Consider the following 15,672-nt stretch of genomic DNA (forward strand, 5'->3'; position numbering starts at 1 on the left):
GCCTTCTTACACCACTGGGACTCCGGGTTTGTCGTATGAGCATTGCCCTGACCTCTGCTGGTTAAAACAGTGGGGCAGTGTGGTGGCAAAGGGCATGGATCCTGTAGCCAGACTTTTGGGCTGCAGCCCTGGCCTTGCTGTGCGTCCCGAGGTAGCTTTCCCAACCTCTTTGTGCTTTAGAGTCGTAAGACTCCCTGCCTCCTAGAGGTCGTCAAGGGATTGAATGAGTTTCTGAATACATGACTCTAGGACAGTGTCTGGCACACACAGGGGCCCTGAGAAGCTATGATTCCTCATGACCATGCAGTTGGAGAGGAAGGGGGACGCATCCAGGTCTCACCTTTCAAAATAAACGCTCGGAGTTACAGAGAATAACTTACCTCAAGGCGCCCTGGAAGCTTTGATGTGTCATCGAAAGGCTAAAACCGGTTCAGTTTCGTGAAAAAGTAGCGTGTGTCTGTCTGGCATAACATGTTTCATTCTAACCACCAAAGCTCCAAGGGCAAACGGAGTTCAGCCATGGGGGTCCTGGAAGGTGCTTCCTGCCCCCAAGTACTCACCCCTCCTGCCCCACCTGCCATCTGCATCTAGAAGCACACGTCCCAGGGTGGGGTGCTGTCTTGCATGCATTCAGAACAAAGTTAAAATTCGAGAGGCCCTGGAGAAGGAATGTGGCGGCTGTGGTCCTCATGGCGGGCACGTATCTGAGTGCAGATCCCCTGCAGGTTGGAGCAGGGCAGGGGATGGGGCAGGGCCTCTGCTGGCCAAGTAAGCGGATGCCTGGCAGGGTGTGTGTTACCTGTTACCTGAGTTGTTATAGAACTTGGCCCACAGCCCAGGCTGAGCACGCCTAGGTCCACAAGTTCAGTAGACCTGAAACCAGGGTCTGAGCGTGGCTGTCCCCAGCAGCAGCTGCAGCCACCTGAGTGGGACAGAGCCACATTGAAGGCAAGGAGGCACCATAGGCACTGGGACCAAGGGCATTTCCTGCGGTGCTGTGGCTTCGCTCAGTTCTGCCCTTCCCCCAGCCTGCTGCTCTGGGATCTGGAGGGTGTCAGGGTCAAGGGGAGACCCTTTCCACGGCTTAACTTGTTGGGTAACACATTCCATGGGTATGAACAGAGCGGCCGCGTTGCCTCCGCAGGGGCAGGAGGGTGACTCCGTGAGCAGAAGAGCCCTCTTTGCAAATGCTCAGGTTCTGACATTTTTATCTCCCCTCCCCCTCTCCCCCACCTGGTTGCTTCTCCCTCAGCTCTATGAAGCCTTCACCTTCCTGAAGGGGCTGGGCGCTGTGATCTTGGTCCACGCAGAAAATGGAGACTTGATAGCTCAGGTGAGTGGAGTGGCTGTCCACAGTTGCCGCTCCCGTCCGCATCCCAGCGCTGTCATGGTGTGACCAGAGGGGTGGAGACGTTGGTGAGCAAGGTAGCTAGGCAGTGAAGGGTCAGGCCGAGAGCTGGATGGTGGCTCAGACGCTCCAGGTACCGGTCACACACTTACCGCCTGCAGGGGGCTCTCTGCACAGTGGGGATGGTGGAACTACCCTGTGAGCCTCACGGGCATGCATGAGGAACAAGTAAGGATCAGCTGGAGGGGCTCCGCAAACCTGGGGCATGCTAGAGGTGAGGTACGTGGGAGCTAGCATCGCTCATCATCTTGTAGGACTTGGGAGGAGTGTAACGGTGGGTCCCCTGCCACCCCCCAGCCCGTTGACCACAGGCACCTGCCTCACGAGGATTAAATGATATCATGTACGTGAAGTCCAGTGTCCAATACACAGTAGGCCGTAGCCATGCAAAATTTTGGATGGGGAGAGACATGAATGCATTTTGACCCTTCTGGCTGTAGGATGGAGAATTTGACAGGAGAAGAGTAGAAGCAAGTGACCAGCTAGGTTCTCCTCCTTCAATTCTCAGAAGAAATGAAGATGGGAGATAGAGCAGAGAAAGGAGCCCAGTCCATGGGTCTCGTTGGTTGACCAGCTGGAGAAGAGGAGGAAGAGGTCAGGGGCATGGGTTGATCATGACATCACAAAGCAAGATCGTGCATACCGGAAAACATTTGGACACGTCTAATGAAAGTAGTTAATATGAAGCGTGATGCAAAGGAGTTTATATATAGTGACGGTCACCACTACATCACAGATATGACACAGATATCCCCACTTTATAGGTAGAGAAATGGGGCTCAGATGTGCATAGCTTGCTTGATTATGTGGGGCACAGAACCGGGATGATATGGCAGTTCTGAGCGCAGCAGGTCTACGCCACTATGGTTAAGTGCGTGAGCTCTGATGCACGCTGGGAACGTCAGCTCTTGGCTTCTTAGTTGGGATTACACAAGGGTGTGGAAATGAGAATCACTGGGGGCCCTCTCAGAGGCTATCTCCCAGTCTGTCCTCTGATCCCCAGTGATTGGGATCCCGCTCACATGCAGAACATATCCATCCCTGTCCAAGGCCCTCCAAATTCCCATTACAGCGCCAAAGTCTGGAAGTGTCTAAGTTAGATCCATGTGTAGATGAGGCTCTTTGGGGATAGTTCCCACAGTCTTCAGGTCTCTGGAGGCACAGAGGCAAGTTATCCGCCTCCCACAACGTACACTCAACATACAGCACACAATGGTGGGGGGACATTCCTTTTCAAGAAGGAAAATGGAAGACTTCAGGCGTGGGTCCATAGCTGTTCTGAAATGCAGTTGGGCAATTGCTGGCCGTTCCTTCATTAGGTCCCTGAGGCTGAGAGTAGTTCTGCCTGACTCTTGGCTTCCCCTTCTGGGCTCTGGGTTCATCCCCCCACTTCCTGTCATCCATCCTATCTGTGAAAGGTAGTGCGTTTTTGCCACAGAGCCTGCTCCCTGCCTGGTACAGCTGGGAGGTACAACTGCTTCCTTTCATACCATTCAGCCCAGGCTGCCTGGGTTTTGCTAAAGTGAATCTCCCAGCCTTTGTTGGCTTCCTATGACTCCCTCCATGGTTCATGCCATCAGACAAAAGACACCCATGGGTTTCTTCCTGATAAGCCTACTCCTGCCCTTCTCACACCCTGAGCTCTCTAGAGGCTCTCTTGTTGGAGGAGCTCTGGGGTGCACCATCAGTCTCCTTAAAGGGCTTTTTTTGTGACCAATTTACCCCAAAGTCCCCAGCCTCCATCTTTCCAGATCTTCACCAACATTGTGGGGCCATACCCCACTTTTGTCTCTGGAGTATTGTCTGCTGCTTATGTCCTGGATTTTACATTTGCTCAGAAGACATTTCTTTTAGATTTTTAAAAAGATTTAGTTATTTGAGAGAGAGAGAGAGAGAGAGAGAGCGCATGGGGGGGAATGGGAGGGCAGAGGGAGAGAGAGAATCTCAAGCAAACTCCATGCTCAGTGCCAAGCCCAACCCGGAGCTCAATCCCAGGACCCTGAGATCATGACCTGAGCTGGTCAAGAGTCAGACTCTCTAACCAACTGAGCCACCCAGGTGCCCCCAGAAGACATTTCTTGATTGCACTATCTTTTGCTCTTTGGAGAAGCAGAGAATTTTCAAGACAATCACGTCCTGGTTCCTTTTTTTCTTTTCTTTTTTCTTTCTTTCTTTCATTCTTTTTTTTTTTTTTTTTTTTTTTTTTTTAAAGTAGACTCCAATGCAGGCTTCAGCTTCCAAGAATGTCCTCATTCCATTTCAAGTTCTTCCTGCCATGGTGCTCAAGGTCTATCTTTCTACCGACGGTCCAGTCCGTTCCAGGCCACTTCGCTTTCTCTAGTCGTGCCCCCCTTGCACTGCCTGGTCCCAGAGCCATCCCCACAGCCTCAGGTGGTTTTCATGGTAACACCCTCCTTCAGGCCACCACCATCTACATTAGTTCTCTGTGGCTGCTTCACTGGGGGTCCCGAAACTTCCCATGTGAAAGCAATAACCGTTTATTATCTCAGGTCCCATCCCATGGGCCCGGAGCCCAGGTGTGGCTCAGTGGGCTCTGTTGCAGGCTGCAGTGAAGGAGTCAGGCAGGGCCATGGCCATCCTCAAGGCCACACTGGGGCGAGACGTCTAGCCGCAGTCCAGTGCTTGTTCTTGGAATTTAGTTCTTTGCAAGCTCAGACGGATGCCCTCTGTTCTTGGCTGGCTATTCCCCGAAGGCCGGCTTGGTTGCTTGCCCTGAGGGCAACCCCAGCAGGGGTGCTGGCTTCCTTCCGAGTGAGCAGATGGGAGAGCAAGGGGGGAGGGTGAACCAGGTGGAGGTCACAGTCCTTTGTGACGTCATCTCAGCAGTGACAGCCAGAGACGTGGACATCTCTCTTATCCATGTTCTGTTCATTAGAAGCAAGGTGCTAGGTCCAGCAACCTAGGGGTTACACAGGGCATGGAGCTATGAGGTGGGCCTGTTGGGGGCCTCTCAGGCACCTCCACACGCATCTGTTTGGCCTAGTTTTGCCCTTAATAAAAATGCAACAATATGATACATGTTCTTTTATGTCTGGCTTCTCTTGCTCCAAACAGGATCTGTGAGATTCCTCCCTGCCTTCCACGAAACAACAAATTTTTTTCTTTTTTTCATCACTGTAGAATACCAAGGCAGGAATAGGTCCTAATGTATTCACTCACTGATGGATACTGGGGTAGTTTCAAATTTGGGGACTGTTGTGTATCAGGCTGGCGTGAACACTCTTGTTCGGCCTTTTGTTAAACCTGGGTTCGTGTTTCTGTTAGCGTCTACCTGTATACTCAGCTTCAGTCGTAACTGCTAAACCTCTTTCTAGAGCATACAAGCCCCAAATGCCCACGAGTGAGATGTGCAGCGGGGCGCCCCCAGCACCTGGGCTCAACGTCGAGGACGGGGGTGTGGTCTTAGCTTTCCATGCTGCCCACATAGGATTTAGCTTTCTCAGTTCCAATAAATGTCGCCCTTTGCTCCTCTACTTCCCAGGTTCCCAGATTTTGTCTTCATTGTCTGCTCTGCATTCTCGTGGCTTTTGGGTACCTTTCCTGCCCCTTCTGTGGGGTTGCAGAGGGGGAGTGAAAAGAATGCACGGGCTCAGGCTGCCATTTCTATTCTGTTCCAGTCTTCCTGTGATCTGTGCTTTCCTCCTTGAGAGCATCTTGTGTCCTTCTGCCCTCTTCCCTTCTTCGCTTCCTGTCTTCTTCACTACAGAAATAGCAAGGGACGGTTAAACAGTCTGGCACACTGATCTCTCCATGTCAGAAGTCACTGTGTAAATAGTGTACAGAAATGCTCTATAAGCACTGTCTTTGGTAGCTCAGATTATCCCATTGTTTACTGAAAGCTACCCCGGCTATGAGATCTTGACGTTTCCGGTTTACATTCTTACAATAAAGCTGAAGCTTAATAACCTGAGATGTGGTTGAAATTATGGTGTTTTTTGTTTTTTGTTTTTTTTTCCCATGGCTGATAGGGCTGGGGACCCATGGCGGGGATGTGCCCAAGAATGCTACAGAAACCACGCAAGTGACAATTAGCAGCACAGCTGACATCTGGCCAATATAAAAAACATCTTTTTTTTTTTTTTGAGGAATTTTTAAATTTTTTTGGCAAGGAAAGCTTGAAGCAAATGTGTTTGAATCTGGGGCATTAGCACAGGGAGTCATTTCTAGGCTCTGTGGTGAGCTGGAGTACAGGCTTCCCGCTAGAATGGCCGACACTGGGAAGAAGAATGATGAGAGCCCCTGCCAGTGAGTGAGCTTGGCCACACCCCCGGTCCCATGTGGTCGTCTTGCTGGCTCCCTTACTGACTCCATGCAGAAGCTCTAAAACACAGGTGCTCTTGTCCCAGAGCTGGGATAAGCTCTAAGACTCAGCTGCCTATCTGCTAACGGGGCCTGGAGGACTGGCCTCTCCCGGCTGACGTTCTACAGTCGCTGACTTGGTGCTCCTGTCTTGCAGGAACAGAAGCGGATCTTGGAGATGGGCATCACAGGTCCCGAGGGCCATGCTCTGAGCAGACCCGAGGAGGTAATGGGGCCTCCCCTGGGGTGTGACTCTGACAACACTGAAGGCCCGCCCTGATGCTGTTTCAGCTGGAACAGCGAACAGAACCCCCCTGTCTCCATTCCCATTCCCCCGACAGGAGCATCCCAGCACACCTGGCTTTCTGTGGGGCCTGGGATGCTCCTGTGGGGGAAGCTAGGGGAAGACCCTGCTTATCCCTGAGCCCAGAAGCTCCACACCAAGGCCCATGAACAGTTCAGTATCATAACTGGATAGAAGGATCCTTGCTGAGGACCTTGTATATTTGGTGATAGAAAAATGGAGCCGCATATTCGAGACCTAGAACCGACAGAACAGCTTCTTCTGCACATTGCCCACTGTGTTCTAAGACTTGAGCATGGATGTGTGTGTGTGTGTATTTGTGTGTGTGTCTGTGTGTGTGTGTGCGTGTGTCTGCCATGGGCCTGGCCTTGAGCTGGGCACTGGGGCCACAGCACATGGTAGATAAACTTTTTAAGTTGATCTAGAACAGTGGTATGCACGTGAGCTTCATGGCCCGTGAGTGGTGTTCCTGGTCCCTGGTGAGATCAGGACAGACCGGAAGACAGTGTTGACACACCCCTTATAGCACCGTGGGACTCAGTGTCCGTCTCAAGCATTGGGACCACGTCTGGAGCATCAGCAGACTGGAAATTAAAAACAAAGCAGTACAAAACATATCTGGTCCTATTGTTTGCGCAGCACTGGTCTAGAGGGGACACACAGGAACGTCTGTCGGACACATGCGTTCACTTATGGCAGGTGTTTTATAAGTAACGGACCATTTAAGGGCCTTTTGAGGCTTTATCCTGCCTGGTCTGTCCCCTCCTCACAGAACATGCAGCCTGCTTCCAAGCAAGCAGATGAACAAAATTCTGCCTTCCAATCCTTGAACCAAATACACTTGGACTCCTTTTTTCCTTTCTTTTTAGAAATCTTTTCTAGATTTTCCTTTTTCCTTTCTTTTTCTAAATCTTTTTAGAAATTACTTTTCTGCCTTGAAGCAGTAGATTTGCCTCTGGCTGCACTTAATTAAGGAAAACAGAAGGGCTCTGATTCAGGGAGAGCCCTAGGGGCTGGGGGGGCGCGCCTCTGCCCCTCCCTCCCGTGACCCACATATTGCTGTGTCCCCAGCTAGAGGCTGAGGCTGTGTTTCGGGCCATCACCATCGCTGGTCGCATCAACTGTCCGGTGTACATCACGAAGGTGATGAGCAAAAGTGCGGCGGACATCATCACCCTGGCCAGGAAGAAAGGTATGCAGTCCAGTGCCCCGGCCTCCTGTGGGCCTTAAGGAGAGGGCTTGTCCAACAGGTCAAGTTCACTGATGGGGCCACTGCCCAGGGCAGAGACACCCTGACAGTTTCCAGCAGCCTGAGCCCTTATAGGTAAATTATCCCACTTTGTAGGATTGGATGATATAATCCCTGTATTGTATTTTTATTTTAATTTGCTTACTTGATGAGAGAGAGAGAATCACATGCTCTATCTCATGACCCTGAGATCATGACCTGAGCCCAAATCAAGAGTCAGACGCTCAACAGACTGAGCCCCATGGGTGCCCCGAGACCATGTATTTTAAAGAGCTCTGCATTTTTCCAGTTCTGTTCTGGGCGGCAGGGGGCGGAGCGGGGTGTCTCATCAAGTCCGTGCTGGGGCCGGGTTGCATCAGCTCTGGGATCCTGCCCTCCCTCTTTCTGGTCCCCTCTGGACACATCATCCTGAGTCCCCTGTCTAGGGCCCCGTGGTTGGTGCCTGCATCCACGGTCAGGTGTGGGGCCCGTGCAGGGTCTTGGGTCTGGGTTGAGAAGGAAGAAGATGGGTTTCCAGAGCCAGGGATTCTGGGCGCAGCCCCATGCTGGATATCAGGAGAGTGTGGTTCAGGAAGCAAGTCACCCAGCTCGAAGACAATGCCCCACTGAACCACACCAAGCGTCTGCTGCTTTGTCTCTAAGATGTGAAATCTTCAGGCTCATAGATGAGAAGTCCTTGGCGGGATCCCAGGGCTCCGTGGGTGTTGGATGCCATTCTCTCCTCCAAGTTGGCTATTCAATTCCTGCCCGGGTGCCCTCACCTCCCAAGTAGGGCCCCAGTACCAGGCTGCCTGCTGTGCTGAGGACCATTGGAGGAGGGCTCAGTGGGCACGTTCTGATTGCAGGAGACTCAGAGCAGGGGCCTGAGGGCAGGCCCCCGGCCTCCTCAACAGGGATGTCCACAGTCCCCCACCAGTCACCAGACCAAGAATGAAGAAGGCTCCCAGAGCAGCTTCCATCCCAAACTCAGGGAGAGAGAGAGAGAATGACAGACAGACCAACAGACAGAGGAGGAGTAGCACACATTATACGAAGGCTGTGGCTGGTGGACATCTGCCAAGGACAGTCACCTTTGTGCCTGGTCCCTCTCTGCGTCACATGGGACTGACCAGGGAGCTGCGGGTCAGTGCAGAAGGAGGGGTGGAAATCAACAAGCCAGCAGCCATCACTGAGCAGCTGCCGTATGCCTGAGCCTCCCCGTTTCTCATGGGAGCCCTAAATGGGAAGCATTACTAACTCTATTTTTAAAAATACCTTCAATAATATATTTTTAACCTCATGCATCCAAACTCTTACCTCAACATGCAATTACATGAAAAATATTAGAGATATTTTGTGTTACTGTTGTGTGCTGTCTTTGAAATCTAATGTGTCATGTTCCAGCACGTCTCAATTCCGACCTGCATCAAGGGCCTGACAGCCGCATGGGGCTGGCTGTTACTGTGTGGGGCTAGAGCCGCTGTGAACCCACAATACCTTGTCTTAGTATTTTTCAGGGAAAGCTGGCAGAGGCATTGAAAGAGAGCACTCTAGTAGACACAGCTTGCTTAGAACTGGCCCGATTTTAAGGATAAGGAAACTGAGGCAGAGCGGTGACAGCAGTTTGGAAGTAGTAGTAAGCACGCAGGTCCTGGCCACATGGAGGGATATGGTGGCTTCCAGTCCCATGTGGCTGTTTCCATTTAAATTATGTAAAACTAAGTACAATTGTAAATGCCTTCCTTGGGCTGTGCTAGCCCCATTTCACGTGCTCAAGAGCCACAGGAGGCTAGTGGCCGCTGTCTTGAGTGGCAGGGAGAGAGAACATTCCCATCACTGCGGGACCGACTCTCAGGCAGCCTGGTCGCTGCGCCAGGCTGCCACGGTGGCCTTGGGCAGATGCCTGTATCCAGGCAGCATCTGTCTCTGTGAGCAGACCTGCTCCCTGGAAGGCGGGCCGGAATTCCCGGAAAGCGGATGTTCTGGAATTAGCCCTCAAGGGGTGGGTGGGTGGCTACACAGCCCAGCTCCCTTACCGTGGGGGTGGGATGGCCCTGAGATGCCATCAGTGGTCTCCCAGAGGCCCTGGTGGCCCTGAGCTGCAGGTGCCCTTGGCCGTGACTCGGTGATTAAACACCTGTTCTTGGCTTCTCTCTCAGCCTTGTGTCACCTCCTCCATCCCCAGCCGGTGCTGCCTGAAATCACCCCCCAAGTAAAACACTTGAACTCGACCCTTTTGCTGGAAGATCGGCTTCTGGCAGAGTCCACACTGAGACAGCTGATCCGTCCTTGGGCCTGGAATGACAAATCTGCCAAAGGGCATAATGGTCCCATCCAAATACAAAATGCATTACCAGTCTGGGAGGTTGCTGGGGAGGTCAGCCGATGCTAACTGCCTGGCGGCCGGGAGTCAGCAGACTGTGTGGTGATGCAGGGAAGAAGGAGAGACGACAACTTGCCCCTCAGACCATTGTTCTCCTGTCTCTGACCCTTTACTTCTATGCTACCCAAACCCCCCACCCCAAGAGACCACCTGTCCTTGACCGTGTGTTGTGTTTGTCCCCGCAGGCCCCCTGGTGTTTGGTGAGCCCATCGCTGCCAGCCTGGGGACGGATGGCACCCACTACTGGAGTAAGAACTGGGCCAAGGCAGCGGCATTCGTGACCTCCCCTCCCCTGAGCCCAGACCCCACCACGCCTGACTACTTGACCTCCCTGCTGGCCTGGTGAGAGCCAAAGGGGTGGCTGGGGGGGTCCCGGGTGCACGGTGGTATAATGGGAAGCACCCAAGATTAGGCATGAGAGTCCAGGATTCACCCTGGGTTTGTCACATAACCTGCCATGGCTTTCTGCTTTGGTTTACCTATTGGCAAAGTGGGGGAGAACATTGTATCTGGTGTGGGGCTGGTTATAGACAGTGTAGGAATATGGCCTGGAATTGAGGGCTCAGCATGTGGCTACTGTTTCTTGCAAAGCACCCCCTGGATATGTGCACACAGTAGGAGCACAGCCGCATTGGTCCCTTCCCTGCTGTTGGCCAATGTGAGGAAGTAGCACTTAGGTCTAAGAGAATGCTTAGTGGTGAGGTGTGCAGGCTGTTCTGGAAGCAGAACCGCATGCTCAGAGCCAGGAGACTTGCAGAAGGCTTCATGAGGGAGGCAATATTGGGCCTGGAGCTAGAGGATGAGTAGGAGTTTGCTGGCTAGGGGAGAAGTCCTGGCTTCTGGTCAGAAGGAGCGCCAAGGGGGTGTGAGGGTGTGTGCCTACCCTGGAAACCTCTTTCTCCCGTGCGATGCAGAATCCCTTCACTTGCATATCCACGGGCTTGCTCGTTGCCTGCAGCCTCACGTCTGCTGGGCAGCTCCAAGTCCAGACGGACTGCCATCTCCCCCCACAAAGCTGCTGCTCCCACAGTCTTGCCCATCTCTGAAGAGGGCAGGACACAGGCCAAAGGCCCCGGGATCTGACCACTTCTTGCCCCCTTGGCTGTGGCCATCCTGTTTTGCCTCCGACATGGCTTATTTCTGTGCTGTCCCTTCCATGCCCATGACATAGTCTATTCCCAACCAGCACCCAGATTTTAGACCCCAAGTCAGACCAAGCCAGTCCTCTGCCTAGAGACCTCCAGGATCCTTTCCTTTCAACATGGAAGAGAAGTCCCCACAACATGCCCCAAGGTGAAGCCCTATCTGGCCTCACCCCCTAGTGAACCTGACTTGGCACCTTTTTTGGGTGGGTGTCTGCTCTTCCGAGCGAAGAAGAGGAGGCCCACCTAGGGAGCATCACTGAGAGAGCCCAGAGCCCACACTGACAGCGCCTTCCCAACAAGGGGCCTTCTGATGTCACTCACCAATGCCCATGATATGCCCCAAATCCTCTCCCCAGAATTTCTTGGGGTTTTCATTTCATAGGCAGTACTGGGTGCCTGAAGTTTAACCTGAACTCAGGTCTGACCCCTACCTTGTTTTCATCCTTGCAGTGGAGACCTGCAGGTCACAGGCAGCGGCCACTGTCCCTACAGCACTGCCCAGAAGGCGGTGGGCAAGGACAACTTCACTCTGATCCCTGAGGGCGTCAATGGGATAGAGGAACGGATGACTGTTGTCTGGGATAAGGCAGTGGTAAGGCGCTCCCTGTTTCTCTATCCCCAGGAACATTCGAGAAGCACCCTAAGTGGCCCATCAAAAGCTAGCACATAGTGCACTGCTGGTTCCTTTTTTTTTTTTTTTAAGATTTATTTATTTGTGAGAGTGCCAGAGTACCTGGGTGAGGGGCAAAGGGAGAGAATCTTCAAGCATACCTCTGTCTGAGAGCGGAGCCTGATGTGGGGCCTGATCCCACAACCCATGAGATCATGACGTGAGCTGAAACCGAGAGTTGGACTCTCAACTGACTGAGCCACCGAGGCATCCCTGCATGGCTGATTCTTAATGCTCCTCCCTTCCTTGCTTTGAGGCAAGAGAGAATGCATAAGGAGCACACGTGAGGAAGGGTGTGACTCTTAAAAGAGCAGCACGGGTCCTGTGGGTTCCTCTGCAGTTGCAGGCCTGACAGTTGTCCTGTATTCTTTAAGGATGCAAAATGTTTTCCTTAGTTTTGTGTGCCTGTAAAGGTGACTTTGTAAACCCTATGCCCGGGGTTGACATTGGGTATAGAGGGTGCTTGTTGCATTAGGACACCCCACATCATACTCTGGTCCCTGACTTGAACCAAAGGTTTTCATTTTTTATTAAACCTGGGCCCAGTGAGCCTGACAAGATGGCACAGTGGCCATGGAGCAAAGGTCAGCATGCTTCTGTGTGGCCGGTTACATTTTCGCTCCAATGGGGCTAGGCCCTTGTGCCCTTTCAGATGGCCTGTTTTCAGCAGGAGAGGAAAAAATTTCAGACTCCTCTCAAGGACTCCTGTCGGCAGGCCTAGATTTTTCCCTGCTTGCCCTTTCCCCAGCCCTGTTGTGGGGGCGCTCTTCTCATCGGCAGATCTTGCCTTTAGGCTACTGGCAAAATGGATGAGAACCAGTTTGTTGCTATCACCAGCACCAACGCAGCCAAGATCTTTAACCTGTACCCCAGGAAAGGGCGGATTGCCGTGGGCTCAGATGCCGATGTGGTCATCTGGGACCCTGACAAGGTGAAGACCATAACAGCCAAGAGTCACAAGTCGGTAAGTCCTGGTTCCCCCAAGATGCTCCTGATCTGGGTGAGTGATTCTTGCTTGGCAACCACTTTAGAAGCCTCTGGTTGCCAATGATTTACGGAGTTTCCAACCAGGATGTGATCTGATGTCTGGCATGACTCAGTCCTTCACGTTTCTCTGCCAGTTGGAGAGACTGGCTTTGAGCAGCCTCGGCTAAGTTACCGATGTGTTACCGATGCGTTCTCTCTCTCCCTCCCTCTGTCTCTCTCTCTCGGTGGGCTGTGCCCTGGATGCGCGCATTCTCAAGCTCAGAGAAGTATTAGGTCCAAGATTCTTTCTCCAACCTAGTTATCAAGCTAGAAAGGGTTTAATCTCCTGTCTCAGAAACCTCCTTCTTCACATTGGGGTCACTGCTAACACTCGACAAAGGAAAGGGTTGGGCCTAGAGCCCTCTGTGTTTGAGCCCACTGCAGGGGTGCCCGCTCTCTGAGCTCCAGGCCCCAAGCCTATGGCCATGGGTTATTTCTGTGCTTTGTATCCTATGTGCCCTTGATTTCCTCACTCTGCCAGCAAACCTAGGATGCAAAGAGACATGAGTCATCTTCTCCTCCCTCGTTGCTTGCTTCAAGCGCGCTCTGCAAGAGCAGCTGTGATCTTGGGTCCAAATTAATGTCCACATTAATGTCCTAATGTCAGAGACATAGGAGACCACATCCTATACCCCGGCCCACTATGTCTGTTATAGGACACAGGCCGGGGGAAGAGTGTGTGCACAGCCCATCATCCTGTGAGGGTCCTCATTGTCACACGGGCACAGCTTCCCAGCCTCCTAGGGGCTACCTGCTAGGAGAGGTGAGACCACATGCATGAGGACAAGGAATTCTCATAAGAAAGTGACAAGAACCCTTCGTAGCAGTTCATGGGCTTGGCTCCCAGGTCCCGGGGAGTTGGCATGGGGCTGTAGAAGTCTTGTCCCACTTGCTGTCCCAGCTGGCTGTCGTGTTTATGGTAGTCAGTGCTCCCTAGTGACACGCTGGTATCCTTCACCCCCCACTTCCCATCCCCGGTGACAGGATCAGGAGGAAAGGAGACTGAGGTCACCTCCCTGGAGAAAGGTGTACCCCATTCTCCACACTTACCACCTCGCAGGCCCACTATCCCACTTGAATCGCTGTGAATGCTGTGATGTGTGTGTGTCAAGTGGGGTCTGGTCCTACAGGAGAGACACGTGTTCCCTTGTGGGGTCAGGAATGTGTCCCATCAAGAGAACTTTTGAGATGGTATGGCAGATGGTAGGCTATGGGCCACCCCACCTCTCGCTGCCCCTGAGCCCGCACCAGGTGGATGCTGTGGTGGTTTGTGTATTTGTGTAGTTGTGTATTCAGAAGGTTGTACATCCTCCCAGACTCATTAGCAGTCACTCCCCATTCTCCTCTCTCCCGGTCCCTTTTGACCAGGGATTTGATTTCTTTCTCTCTGGATTTGCCGATTCTGGACCAGTCACATAAAAGGAATCCCATAGTGTGTGGCCTTTCATGTCTGGCTTCTTTTGCTTGGCTTCATGGTGTTGAGTCTTGTCCACACTGTGGTGTGCGCTTCTACTTCATTTTCTTTTTTTTTAAGATTTTATTTATTTATTTGGGGGGGAGGAGAGAGAGCACGGACGAGTGGGGGAGGGGCAGGCAGAAGGACAGCAAGGAGCAGACTCCCCGTTGAGCAGGGAGCCCAATGTGGGGCTCAATCCCAGGACCCTGAGATCATGACCTGAGCCGAAGGCAGAGACTTAACCCACTGAGCCACCCAGGTGCCCCTCTTTTTTTTAACTTTATTTATTTATTTGAGAGAGAGAGAGATCACAAGTAGGCAGAGAGGCAGGCAGAGAGAGGGGGGGAAGCAGGCTCCTCGCCCAGCAGAGAGCCCGATGTGGGGCTTGATCCCAGGACCCTGAGATCATGACCTGAGCCGAAGGCAGAGGCTGAACCAACGAAGCCGCCCGGGACCCAGTACTTCATTCCTTCTTATGGCTGAGGAACGCTCCCTTGCCCGGATAGAGCACATTTATCTCTTCATGGACATAAACGTATTCCCCATTTGTCAGTGTCCTGCTGTCTTTTATAGGACACAAAAGAACCAAGGACCAGTAACTGCCTTCTAGGGTAGAGACGAGGGATCTGGGGATCCCAGATGAGAGATGACAATTTTGTTCGTTTTTTTGTTTTTTAAATATTTTACTTACTTATTTGAGAGAGAGAGACAGAGACAAAGAGAGACAGAGCATGAACGGGTAGAGGGAGAGGGAGAAGCAGACGCCCCACTGAGCAGGGACCCTGATGTGGGGCTCGATCCCAGGACCCTGAGATCATGACCTGAGCCAAAGGCAGATGCTTATTCCAAACGAGCCACCCAAGGCACCCCAGTTTTGTTCATGTTAATTGTTATCCTTTGCACTGTTTGAATTATTACATCGTTCACATATTACTTTTGGGCAAGGAAACAACTTTTAAAACCTCATGTAGTGGCCAGATCTCGAATGTGGCATCTGTAGGGGGTAAGCCAGAACCTCGTGAGAGCTCCCCGATTAGGAGGGGCGTGATAGCGCACATCGTGTCCTTCCAACATGAGGAATAGCGGGCCATGTGGGGCCGTGTGAGCCAGGAGGTCGGCCAGTCTTGACCGGTGGCTCAGTGGCTTGCTTCCTCACTGACTTCAGAGCATCACTCATGCTCCGTATTTGGGCTTCATCGGGACATGAGTCAGCACGTAGCAGGTCCCTTCAGGGTGATTCGGGAAGCATTAGGTTAGCAAACGTTACAGCTGAGAGCAGACCATCTGCCTGGGTCCTGGGAGGCAGCTGCTGACCCCGAGTGTGTCTCAGTGTCAGCAGCTGTGTGTGGACCCAGTCGTTTCCCTGAACCTCCGAGCATGCTCCCAGAATCCAGTGGCAATGATAAGAGAACCCATTGGCCGATTACAAACCAGTAGGAAGAATGAATATCTTTTCTATGAAGTAATTCAAGTGCACTTTGAAAAATAGAATGGAAATCAAAATCCTGTAACTAGTAACAATAAAAACTAAAGACTTTTATAAACACAAGTTCTTTTACACCAAAATGATTCAGTAGAGCAAACAGCATTTCTTGCTAATTTCATCTGTAAGTTTAAAGCAATGCCATCAGAAAACTCAATGGAATTGTTGTTTAGCTGGAAAAGCAGAGGTCCTCAATGCTAAATGTGAGACTAGTCAGATATTTCTGGAACATAAAGGGGCAAGCCCTGC

At 52.1% G+C, this 15,672-nt stretch overlaps 1 protein-coding gene across 3 annotated transcripts in view; it reads left to right on the forward strand.

The window, feature by feature from the left end:
• Positions 1–15,672, forward strand: part of CRMP1 (collapsin response mediator protein 1) — a 71,841-nt gene that overhangs the window by 47,310 nt on the left and 8,859 nt on the right. For all 3 annotated transcript variants that reach the window (XM_047718847.1, XM_047718849.1, XM_047718848.1), the window contains exons 6-11: positions 1,253–1,333; positions 5,886–5,954; positions 7,104–7,224; positions 9,829–9,985; positions 11,239–11,380; positions 12,252–12,422. In XM_047718847.1, coding sequence (XP_047574803.1) covers positions 1,253–1,333; positions 5,886–5,954; positions 7,104–7,224; positions 9,829–9,985; positions 11,239–11,380; positions 12,252–12,422 — 741 coding nt within the window. The remainder of the gene's footprint in view (positions 1–1,252; positions 1,334–5,885; positions 5,955–7,103; positions 7,225–9,828; positions 9,986–11,238; positions 11,381–12,251; positions 12,423–15,672) is intronic.

The sequence above is a fragment of the Lutra lutra genome, chromosome 2 (genome assembly GCF_902655055.1).
Source record: "Lutra lutra chromosome 2, mLutLut1.2, whole genome shotgun sequence".
In the NCBI taxonomy this organism is placed as follows: domain Eukaryota; kingdom Metazoa; phylum Chordata; class Mammalia; order Carnivora; family Mustelidae; genus Lutra; species Lutra lutra.